Source organism: Bolinopsis microptera, chromosome 10, assembly GCF_026151205.1.
Source record: "Bolinopsis microptera isolate Bmic1 chromosome 10, MBARI_Bmic_1.0, whole genome shotgun sequence".
In the NCBI taxonomy this organism is placed as follows: Eukaryota; Metazoa; Ctenophora; class Tentaculata; order Lobata; family Bolinopsidae; genus Bolinopsis; species Bolinopsis microptera.
The window spans coordinates 4,618,778-4,631,097 of record NC_087081.1 but is presented as its reverse complement, the minus strand read 5'-3'; the positions used below and the strand labels follow the sequence as shown (position 1 = coordinate 4,631,097).

The 12,320-nt window shown below is 40.8% G+C and overlaps 2 protein-coding genes across 2 annotated transcripts in view; one reads left to right on the top strand and one right to left on the bottom strand.

The window, feature by feature from the left end:
- Nucleotides 1-7,520, top strand: part of LOC134822423 (cGMP-dependent 3',5'-cyclic phosphodiesterase-like) — a 52,114-nt gene extending 44,594 nt beyond the window's left edge. Inside the window, 15 exon segments of the mRNA XM_063833484.1 lie at nt 207-393; nt 510-669; nt 835-969; nt 1,882-1,966; nt 2,225-2,330; nt 2,464-2,560; nt 2,707-2,827; nt 3,367-3,555; nt 3,860-3,967; nt 4,163-4,243; nt 4,377-4,438; nt 4,441-4,554; nt 4,700-4,934; nt 5,566-5,717; nt 6,843-7,520. Coding sequence (XP_063689554.1) covers nt 207-393; nt 510-669; nt 835-969; nt 1,882-1,966; nt 2,225-2,330; nt 2,464-2,560; nt 2,707-2,827; nt 3,367-3,555; nt 3,860-3,967; nt 4,163-4,243; nt 4,377-4,438; nt 4,441-4,554; nt 4,700-4,934; nt 5,566-5,717; nt 6,843-7,315 — 2,305 coding nt within the window. The 3' untranslated portion in view covers nt 7,316-7,520.
- Nucleotides 1-12,320, bottom strand: part of LOC134822425 (adhesion G-protein coupled receptor G6-like) — a 105,702-nt gene that overhangs the window by 47,751 nt on the left and 45,631 nt on the right. The gene's annotated exons all lie outside the window — the stretch shown is intronic.

Sequence of the window (12,320 nt, the reverse complement as noted above, 5' to 3'; positions counted from 1 at the left end):
AAGTCAAATTGTGGTCGCTTGAAAAAATCATATCCATTTTGAAACCTTAAAGTGAACTGTAATTATTATGTTGAAGTATCGTGTGAGACCCAATTATTATTTAATTTATTTCATTATTGAATTTATAATATTATTTAATTTATTATTATTATTTAATTTAAGCAATACCTGAAAAAATAAAAGAAATAATCAAGGTATTTTTGCAGTTTCACGAAAGGTGACGAAGACGCCCTGACCTTTACAATGAACTTTTGCTCGCCCATTCTGACAAACGCACTCACATTCGAGCAGCAGCTGTCCTCACGAGAACGAACACAGGCGTTACTGAAGGTCGCTCAAAATCTGTTCACCAGATTTGACAACGTGCACGTGTTGCTGCGCGAGATAATGCAGGTATGTACACGTGCTATTTAGCAAGATCGAGTCAATTTGTAGCATATAGGTATAAATCGCATATATATTAGTCTGTGCGGAATCAAGTAGGTTAATATAACCCTCTTTCCCACCAGGAAGCGAGAATGTTAACCCAAGCTGAACGATGCTCGGTGTTTCTAGTAGATAAGATGACGAACGAGCTTGTTGCCAAAGTGTTTGATGGGACTCTGGTGAGTGGTAAGGAGATAAAGAGTGGCCCTGAGATAAGAATACCTATCAACAAGGGAGTAGCAGGTGAGCTGTTGTGGGAACTGAAGTATTTATTGAAATCTCAGGGTTGTTCAGAGTTCAGATGAAGCACACAGTTGAGTGTTGACACTCAGATGAAGGTTGAGCACGACGAACTTTGACGACTTGTTTATGTACTGGAGTAGGCTCTGTAACAACATACTATTTCAGGACACGTGGCCATGACAGGAAAGTTGCTGAACATAAAGGACGCATACTCACACCCACTCTTTTACCGGGGGGTAGATGAAGATACAGGCTTCGTTACTAGGAACATCCTGTGCTTTCCCATCAAGGATGATACAGGTATCTTGGGAGAGTGATGTGTTATGTATTGAACGTGCTTCGACCTTAAGGGCCTGATATTATGTTGCCTATAAATATACATGCTTCTGTGTTTTAATACACAGGGTACCCTCAGTTTTTTTGCGGTCATTCCCACTCCGCTCTCCTACTTTTTACTTCACGGGGTATTATTCCCACCCCGCTCTCCTACTTTTTACTTCACGGGGTATTATTCCCACCCCGCTCTCCTACTTTTTACTTCACGTGGTATTATTCCCACCCGCTCTCCTACTTTTTACTTCACGTGGTATTATTCCCACCCCGCTCTCCTACTTTTTACTTCACGGGGTATTATTCCCACCCCGCTCTCCTACTTTTTACTTCACGTGGTATTATTCCCACCCCGCTCTCCTACTTTTTACTTCACGTGGTATTATTCCCACCCGCTCTCCTACTTTTTACTTCACGGGGTATTATTCCCACCCCGCTCTCCTACTTTTTACTTCACGTGGTATTATTCCCACCCCGCTCTCCTACTTTTTACTTCACGTGGTATTATTCCCACCCCGCTCTCCTACTTTTTACTTCACGGGGTATTATTCCCACCCCGCTCTCCTACTTTTTACTTCACGTGGTATTATTCCCACCCCGCTCTCCTACTTTTTACTTCACGTGGTATTATTCCCACCCCGCTCTCCTACTTTTTACTTCACGTGGTATTATTCCCACCCCGCTCTCCTACTTTTTACTTCACGTGGTATTATTCCCACCCCGCTCTCCTACTTTTTACTTCACGTGGTATTATTCCCACCACGCTCTCCTACTTTTTACTTCACGTGGTATTATTCCCACCCCGCTCTCCTACTTTTTACTTCACGTGGTATTATTCCCACCCCGCTCTCCTACTTTTTACTTCACGTGGTATTATTACAGGAGTGATTGGTGTGGCACAATTATGCAACAAAACTGGCGGGAAGTACTTTTCACGGCACGATGAGGAGGCTGCACTTAGCTTCAGGTACAATTAATTATGGATCAATAGGTTTCACAATTATAGCTCATGAAAATGATGAAAAGTAACTTTATTAGCTGATTGGCTGGTTTGTCTGGTTGATTTCCAAATTGAAAGTTGGCCATATTTGATCATTATAATGAAGAAGGTTTATTGAATTCAATTTATATTTTTTCATAAGTATGTGAATCCAAAAATTAAATGTAGAACTACTGATTTTCACTCATTTCAACCTGTGGTGATCATTAAATTTGAACTTTACAGCGTATATTGCGGGATCAGTATAAGCAACTCACTGCTCTTTAAGAAAGTTCAGGACGCACAGTATCGGAGCAAGCTTGCTAGTGATCTCATGATCTACCACATGCAGGTACCCTTCCTAGAAATCTTACCATTTCTAGAATTTCTACCATTCCTTAACCAATCAGCTTAATTAACTGGGCTTCCCCTTACCGGGTGCTCGATTTATCGGGCCCCATTCCTATAAAAACGAATTTGTGCAGGTGCCCCAAACGGAACTAGATGGAGCCCTGCAAGAGGTACAAATCACCTGTACTCTCCCTCCCAGCTTCTCTTCTCTTCTGTTCCCTACTTATATTGGTAAGTAGTTTGGTTTCCATTTTAGGACCAATGAATGCTATACAAGTATAAACTTCATTCCATACCTATTTCCAGTTTCCTTTATTTCCAACAATCACAATTTCATCAACAACAAGATTTACGTAAAAATAACAAAACCATTTCAGTGGAAGAAGAAAGCAGGTCGATATCCCTGGCGTACCACATGTTTGAGGATTTAGGACTGGTCAACAGATGGCAGTTCAATCATCAGACTCTAACTAGGTTCCTTCTCATGGTCAAACGCGGGTTAGTTACCATGGTTACTATCTAATTTGTTAGTTTGCTCTCTTCCCTTCTTAACTAATCATCTCTTAGTTTGCTCTCTTCCCTTCTTAACTAATCATCTCTTAGTTTGCTCTCTTCCCTTCTTAACTAATCATCTCTTAGTTTGCTCTCTTCCCTTCTTAACTAATCATCTCTTAGTTTGCTCTCTTCCCTTCTTAACTAATCATCTCTTAGTTTGCTCTCTTCCCTTCTTAACTAATCATCTCTTAGTTTGCTCTCTTCCCTTCTTAACTAATCATTTCTTAGTTTGCTCTCTTCCCTTCTTAACTAATCATCTCTTAGTTTGCTCTCTTCCCTTCTTAACTAATCATCTCTTAGTTTGCTCTCTTCCCTTCTTAACTAATCATCTCTTCTAGTCATTTCCTTTCATCATCGGATTAATTCTTTCCTAGCCTGTTTGTTAGTTTTTAAAATATGTTTTTCCGCGGTTTAAAATCAAACGCTGCATGACTATGATATGAGCCATGAACATTTTCCCACCGCTTAAATATATCTTTCAGATACCGGGACCCTCCCTATCACAACTGGATGCACGCCTTCTGTGTCGGTCACTTCTTCTACTCCCTATGCAAAGCAGTGGATATCTCCAAGTACATGACGGATATCGAAGTTTTGGCGATGCTCATCGCTTGTTTCTGTCATGATCTCGATCACAGGGGTACCACCAACGCTTTTCAAGTTGCTAGCAGGTTCGCTTGATTTGGGGCGCTGGTTTCGATTTTTTTTGGAAATTAAAAAAAAGCTTTTTACAGCATTATGGGGCTGCTTTTAAACGTTTTCGTTGCTTAATTGCGCAAATTTTTGTGGACTATCATGATTGGAATAAGACTTTAAGAAAATGCTTTTCGGAAAATCCTGCTTGTTGAACAGTTCCTCTTGTGTCAAATATAATCTTTTCAAATGCATCCATTTCAACCATGCATTGTCAATTCAGAAAGTATTTCAGCCTTTACATCCGAATTACCCCTAAATATAAATGACACTTCCGTTCAGGTCAGTCCTGGCGTGTTTGTACAGCTCAGAAGGGAGTGTGATGGAGAGGCACCACTTCGCACAAACTTTCTGTATACTCAACACATCTGGGTGCAACATTATTGAGGGGTAGGTTGTGTTAGGAGTGCTGTTTAATCGCTATTTTGCATGTTGAGTACGCAGAAATTATTAAAACAGCGCTGACTACAAAAATTCGCCAAAGTTGTACTGTCACCGATAAAGAACAGTTTTTATTTGTTCGTGAATTAATGGTTACATGGTAACCAATTATGTTGCTTATTCTGAATTCTCTTTTATTTTCAGCCTTGAAACAGATGACTACAGAGCGTGTCTTGATAATATCCAAAAGATAATATTGGCTACCGATCTTGCTCAACACCTAAGGTAAGATAATATTAGCGGCTAATTAATCATTAAGTCATTAGTCATTAACTTCAGCTAAAATATTACCTTGTTGATATAATTATGAACGTGCCATTATTAATAAACATAAGTACTTTAAACCATTCCACCCCAGGATTATTTCACAACAAAAAGAAATGGCAACGTCAGGGTACGATTTCAACAACTCTAATCACCACTTCCTCTCTTATCTCTGGTGATTACGAGTTGTGATCTGTCCATCAATGTTAAGATGTTCGAGGAGAGCTCTGTTATTGTCAGGGATCATATATACTCGGAGTTCTTTTCTGAAGGTTGGAATATTGAACAGTAACAGCAAAATTTCATTACGAACCACAATTTATATCCCGATTATAAAATGTGCTTTTATTTAGAGTTTAAACAATGCACTTTAGAAGCTCTGCACTAAAACCGGTAGCTGAAAATCCATTTTCCTAGGTGACATGGAAAAGGAACTAGGCAGAACGCCTCTTCAACAAAACGACCGAAAGAAAGCCTGCATCCCCTCCCTGCAGATCAAATTTAACGACTTCATCTTAGCCCCTCTCTATACCTTATTGATAAAACTGCTGCCCCCAGCCCAGGTCGTGGTAGATCAGCTGGAGGAGAATAGGCTCATTTGGGAGAGTATCTCTATCAAACACAACCTGGAGGAAAATCACAATTGTGTCAAGTGAGTTGTATGTCCCTCCCTCCCCAGTCCCCACCCCCTCTCATTTGGGAGAGTATCTCTATCAAACACAACCTGGAGGAAAATCACAATTGTGTCAAGTGAGTTGTATGTCCCTCCCTCCCCAGTCCCCACCCCCTCTCATTTGGGAGAGTATCTCTATCAAACACAACCTGGAGGAAAATCACAATTGTGTCAAGTGAGTTGTATGTCCCTCCCTCCCCAGTCCCCACCCCCTCTCATTTGGGAGAGTATCTCTATCAAACACAACCTGGAGGAAAATCACAATTGTGTCAAGTGAGTTGTATGTCCCTCCCTCCCCAGTCCCCACCCCCTCTCATTTGGGAGAGTATCTCTATCAAACACAACCTGGAGGAAAATCACAATTGTGTCAAGTGAGTTGTATGTCCCTCCCTTCCCAGTCCCCACCCCTCTCATTTGGGAGAGTATCTCTATCAAACACAACCTGGAGGAAAATCACAATTGTGTCAAGTGAGTTGTATGTCCCTCCCTTCCCAGTCCCCACCCCCTCTTACAAAGTCAAAACACCATGTTTCCATGTAATGTTATGAATACTTGTTGTACCCTCTCCAGGCCACCTACAGATTGCCAATAATAACGCATTTAAATCCAGGTATGACAACTATACGTCCTGTAAAAAGTCGCAGCAACACATAGAAAAGAAATTGGGTAATTACGCCAACAAGTTGAACAGTAAAAGTTTGAGGAGCAACAAAAAAGATCTCGAACAGAAAGCTGCCGAGTGGAATAACGGTCTAGACGCCGGTTAGTGCTACTCTTTTGGTTTATTTATTTTCATTTTTATGTTATGGTTTCTGATCTTGTATTCGGTACAGCGTCTTTTGTTAGAAAATTGAGTATTTTGAAATAGAACAGAAACTCTATTTTGAAAATTATAAACCGTTGGTAAGCCACATATAAACAAGTGATAATATTATGTAACCAGAGTCAACGACTTGTTTATATGGCTTACCTGGACTATGAACGGTTTATAATTTTGGATATAGGGTTTGTTGATTTTAAAAGTCCCTAAATTATCCACATACACATTACACATACATACATACATGCTACATAAAAAGGTATCCTTCTAGTTAGAGTGGCCTGCATCACACACATCTCCTGTGTGACGTAACAAGCTTCTCCATTCCACTCAGTTCAATGCTAACTATCTTGCTGCATCTCTGCTGATGTTGTCAACACTTATAGCAAACGATCGAACCCGAACCGAGCAGAAATTTCGGTCGTTTCCTAGTCATCACCTGTAAAGTTTGCAGCATTCTCGAGTACATAGGGCCATCCAGTCTTTTCGGTGTCTCCTTCGTGACCTTTTTCCATAGTAATTAGTAAGGTTAGGTAAACATTTGGTAATCTATTATCTGGTGTTCTAACGTATCTGTACCACCGTAGTCTAGCAGAACCGATTTAAGTTTCTGTCGACTTAACACCAGCTGAGAACTTCATCATTGGAGACTTAACACCAGCTGATGACTTCATGATTGGAGACATGGTATAACCACTTTAGCATTCTTCTGAGGGACGTCAGATCGCTTGATCTGCTTCCTAGTAGTGTTCCAGACTTCAGCTCCGTATAACTGGATAGTGATAACAGCAGCTTTGTAGATGCGGATCTTGGTGGGTTTTTTATGGTTATGCTCTTCCATATCTTCCAGAACTGGTTGAACACCGTTGACACGCTGGATCCTGACATTATTAATCACCAAACAAATTATGATCATTTCAGCATGGAATGAAATACGATCATTTCCTACCTGCTTCCGTTTTTTCCCGTTTAATCGCTGAATATGTAAATCAAAGGCAAAAATTTGTTTTAATTGACATGGTATGATGCGTCTGAAAATACTAATTTTAAACGATATATCTCAACAGGGGAGCACACGAATTCCCGCGAGCACTACATGTTGATCACAGCCTACAACGAGGCTCTGCTGGAAACATACGAGCTGGACTTGGACTCGGAGATCCTGTCGGGCTGTTCTTCTAGACCTTTCTCCATCGTCACCCGGAAGTGCAGCGACGATTCAATCGTCAAGCGGAGAGGACTACAGATGAGCAGATCCTCACCACCAAACCATGCCACCTGCACGTCTCCCCCTCCGAGGAGCTGCAGGAGTACCCCAACCACCCCCCTCAACCGACCAGACAAACCGGGGGGAGTTACGGGGGTGGAACCCCCAGATTTGTTTAACCCTGAGATCGGGAATGACAACGATAACAGGTTGAATAGCCACAACCAGGCGGGTAGTCCGGTCAGTTCGTTCTCAGACTGCAGTCTAGATATCCGCGAACCTTTGGAGCACAGCTTTCAGAATATTATGCACACCAGGGAGGAGTGGATATGACGTCACGTGATTATAAAGTCGCGTGATATGACGTCACCTGATTATAAAATCACGTGATATGAAGTCACGCGGCGAGTGCTCATCACATTGTGTTCAGTTCCGATTTGCCGAGGCAACGATTCAAATGGGACGTACTGGCCCAGCGTGTTGTATTTTTATTGTACAGAATAATGATTTTGTTTGGGGACATGACATGCAACAGAGATATTGTGTAAAATATTTGACGAAAGGACTGTACAGATAATGTTCTGGAATCTTACCTCCTCGATACCAAATACATTATTCATATACCCACAGATCCATTTTCAATCCCGGTGTCTCAGCGCCATCTTGTTCTTCCGATCCCACTCAGTTCCTGTCTCGATTACGGACTGAGCTATCATCAAACAACGACACTGAATTTCTTTCATCCTCAACTGTTATGATAAGTTTCGTCTGTTATCATTATGTCGAGTAAACTTTGGTTTGATAGATTGTACGCTCGATTTTGATTGCTGATGGGTATTGCAGCTTTGTGACAGGGGATGCCCCTATAATTCTTTCAAAAGATATTAAAGCAGATCCAATCAAAGTTCAGTTGATCGTAATTATAATTTTAGGGACATTTTGATTTATGTTTCTCAAAACGTTGTGGAATTGGAGTATTTGTTATCCAGATAATTGAAAGCACTGCATGAGACCATGAATAAATTTTGAAATTTGATCAAAGTTTTACAATTACAAATAATAAACACCACGATCATTAATATTATAACAGTATGTTTGACTGTTACACTAACGCTATCTTATGTTAATGATAGCATTTAACATTTTATACAGAAATGATTGTTTTAAAGGCTCAAGTCGTCGAATTTTATTTCTATAAGACCCTGCGAATCACAGCACTCACCAGGGGTGGAGGAAGCAGGGGGGGGGGGGGGCATATCAAATGGCCCCTCCACTTTTTTAGGATGATGATTAATCACTCTACACTCGACTGTCACGTGACTTTTTATAAATGTTCTATGGGTAGCCCTGAAGGACTGTTCGAAACCCTAACCCTCTACAGTCTACACTGTAGTTAGGGATTGGGTTGGGGTCAGTGCAACTGTAGAGGCTCTACAGTTAGTGTTACACTGACCCCAACTAACCGCACGTATAAGCCCTAACTGAAGCATATGCTTAAACCCTTACTCCAACGAGAAATCAAAATTAAACCAATCTCCTTATATTGTCACAATGCACAAAACGTGATAAGGACAGCTTTTCGCCGATGTCTCGCCAGCATTTTAATCCTTATATTATATTTAATGTCATGTGGGGAGGATTCGGAATCAGTGTTCAAAATACATCGATCGATTTAAGTTGATTTTAACTGTCGGGGCCCTTTTACTTTTAGAACAAGAAATGCGGCCGCTTTTCTTTTGTGGATGGCCGCTCAATTTCCCGATCCGGGCCGTGATGGCGTATATAATCATATTCCATACCACCCCAGTCTTTATTGTCATACGTTGTATGATCCGCTCCCCCTGTATCGTCAGGACCATAGTTGATAGTGAAACGACCGCGGGGACGTTGCAACGTGATACAAAGTCTTTACTGTTTTTAACGGGTGATACTCGTAAATTATCTGTTCCATATATCGACGAGTCCAACTCGGCGCGCGTCCTGACTCCTGGTAGGTTGTAAACCTACAATACTGTTTATAATTTATATGCATGCAGATATGGCGGAGTGACAGGCCGAGCGCCGCCCAGTTAATATAATTCCATATTGAATTTGAAAATAGTGTATATTTCTATGTAACCATATGTTTAATGTTTATTTTACTGGGCCGCGCTCAACCTGTCATTAAATTCCGCCGAATCTCTATTCAGCGGATTAATTATGTTAATGAACATGATAGCCTGAGGTCCCCAGGTAAATGTTTATGCAACCTGACACGGATCTGTGCAAAAGAGTAATACTAACTCAAAATAATAATAATATGCTATCTATATCAATTAGTCCCTAGCGAGATGCGTGCATGGTAAAATTAACAATGTAGTTGTACTTGAACAGTTCAGCACCTTGGAGGACTTCGCCGCTTCGACGCGCCGCGCAAACTAGCATTCTTGCTTCGCAGAGCAACGATCTGGAAGGGTTGACATCGTCAATCAATTCAGCACCGCACGCCAACAATTGTTTAATTCAGATTATCGCGCAAAATAACTTTGCGCAGGCAGAAACGTGGGCGATATAAACTGGGGCGAGGGCACGTCTCGAAGTTTTAGTATATTAATATAGTAGTGATTTAGCACGCTCGCTTTCGCTTTTTGTACCAAAGCTTAGTTAATTAGGAATAGGAGTCCCATGGACTCAATGAATTGATGCTAAAAATCTTATCGATATAATTATATCAATAAGATTTTTAGCATCATGATCAATTCATTGAGTCCATGGGACTTCTAATTAATTAAGCTTTGATACAAAGCATGCAAACTCAAAGTCGCTCTCACAATTTTTGTCAACTGTATTGACAGAAGATCTGGTTCTTCTTATTTACAGGAGAACCAGCTTCTTGATAAAACTATAAAAGATAATTTACATCTTAAAAAATTGACAACATTTGAATAGTTCTGTTGGGTCTTATACGATATCTTCTCACACAACAATCTGAAGAAAGTCTTTTGTCTTTGCTTTTGGCCCGCCTGTACCACCCGTGACAGAGTACACCAGTACGTGGACAAAAACTCCCATATTCGACATTTAGAATTCTGAATTATCTCGTTACTTTGTTATACATATATTTATAACCTCCGCTTTTGAGTCTCATATATAATATATATATTTTCCTTCATACATTTTTTCCGTTGATGATGAGAGATAGGACTCAGAATTAGGATTCATGAGAAGTTCTGTCCCGGCCGATAAAATCCCCTGGCACGGATGTCAGGGTGCACATTGTCTCCTGATAGAGTGATAGTGTGGCATTTGTTGAGAAAGTCTTCCCGTCTAGAGTCTGCAAGTGGGGTTTACATTCCACGTCTTTACAAACAGTTGATATTTGTTTGGCGATGAAATCCCTATCTGAGTTGTGGTGGATGATGATGTAGCCTAGCCTCTTGGACAGTTTAGTCTTAGAGTTAGAGCATGGTTGATGTCCATTTTGGCCCCAAAAACACATGACACTGACAGAGGTAATGTATTTGTTATATCGTAGAAGTAGACAATCCCTGAATTCTCCTTTGTTCAGGCTTTCAGTGAGTAATCACAAAATACGATAAATATGCCATAATAATGTTTGCGCTTGCCCGTGCGCGTTTCCATTCTCGTTACTATGCAAATTTGAAATTGCAACTTCCCATTTCTCATCCGATTTGCACGTGGGCGTACGTGGTTGTCGTACGTGGTCACGTACATAATATAAAATGTGTACATAATATTATGTTGGCCCCCTTTCAGTTTCCGTATTTCCTTGGAGTTGGCCCTCTTCTCGGCCAGGACTCCTTTCGACATGTCAGAGTCTTGCAAGACATCGGAACATAAATATAACTTATTGAGCGACTCCATGTTTATATATATCAAGCGGGTCGCTGGGTCATTCACGCTGCAGGAAACGTCAACAGTGAATCATACACCGTATTCGTCGAGCTCTGCAAGGCCCACAGACTGGGATATCAACCCTGCAATCCTACCACAACTACTGAATCCAGTTCATTCACAGGACCCGTCCAGACCGCCAGCGCAGAACCTAAATCAGATGACCCCATATGGGAGCAGGGACTTTCAAATTCAACTTCAGAACCATCATCCACATCGGGAAGCACGGTTATTCCCTCTGCAGCGATGGAAGAACCTCGGCGCAGCCTCTAATAATTATAAACCCTCCAAGCGATCCCGCCATGTGCTCTCCGAGACAGAAGAGGCATTACGGAAGAAAATTATCAAGCTTCTCAGAATAGGATTACCCCTTCCCCGAATCCTTAAGTTGTTAAATATTACTCCTGAATTTTGGATGCACATTAAATGAAATTCCTGCGTTTTAATGTTTAAGCGTTTAATTTGTATCACTATTATCGAATTGTTGTACTAGTACATAGTAGGTTTATAAGTATAACCTACCAGGACGCGCGCGCCGAGTTGGACTCTTCGATCGACGGTCCTATTTTATTTATTTATTTGAAACAAATATTTTACGAGTATCACCCGTTAATCGAATTGCAAATTGTATGTTTTTCTTGTTATATCAGTATAGCACTACTACTACTACTAGGTTATCGTGAATCGCGTTACATGGATTTAGTCCAACTAACAGTAACACTAACAGTAACAGGTACTGGTAGTGGTACGTTTAAAGTGGTCCCTCGTGCGCTCTGGCGGCGCTCTACGTTCTCCACGATGAGTCTCAGAATCTTTCAAAAAAAGCCTCCTAGCGTAGCGTGCAGAACAGTTGTTATTTTATAACATACTTTTATTTTTATCACCGTTCGACGTCGGCCGCAGTGGCGTAACGAAGGGCCCGCTGTGCCAACAGGCCACTGAGTCGGGGACACATTGTTAGTAAAGTTTGAAGTTACACTTACATCATACCTGCAGTCTGAAAATAGTGTAATCTAGACAGAAACTGATCCAAACGGACTTTTATTCCATTTCAAGTATTCGCTGGTATTGCACTGTGTCAAAGTAGAAAGTTTAAAAAGATTGCAACTACGAGTGCACTTGTCATCGAATTTTGTCCCTTCAATCAACATTAAATACTAAAATACACTCTTTATCCCATATGAGGAAGATCTGTTATTTTCTGTAACCTATTACCTACGTCCTGCATGCTTGTAACAATGTGCTATAGTTTATACTGTGTAAACTATATTGTTATGTATAGCCTGTGGCTGTGGAGTCTGTTATTCATGTGGTGACACAAAGCAGTTACATTTCTATAAGTATAGTTTGTTACTCTGCAAGCAATTCAGTTTGTTACATTGCTCCTCACCCTATGCTCCTATGGTAGGTACTGGTAGTTGTGATATTATTTGATTATAATATA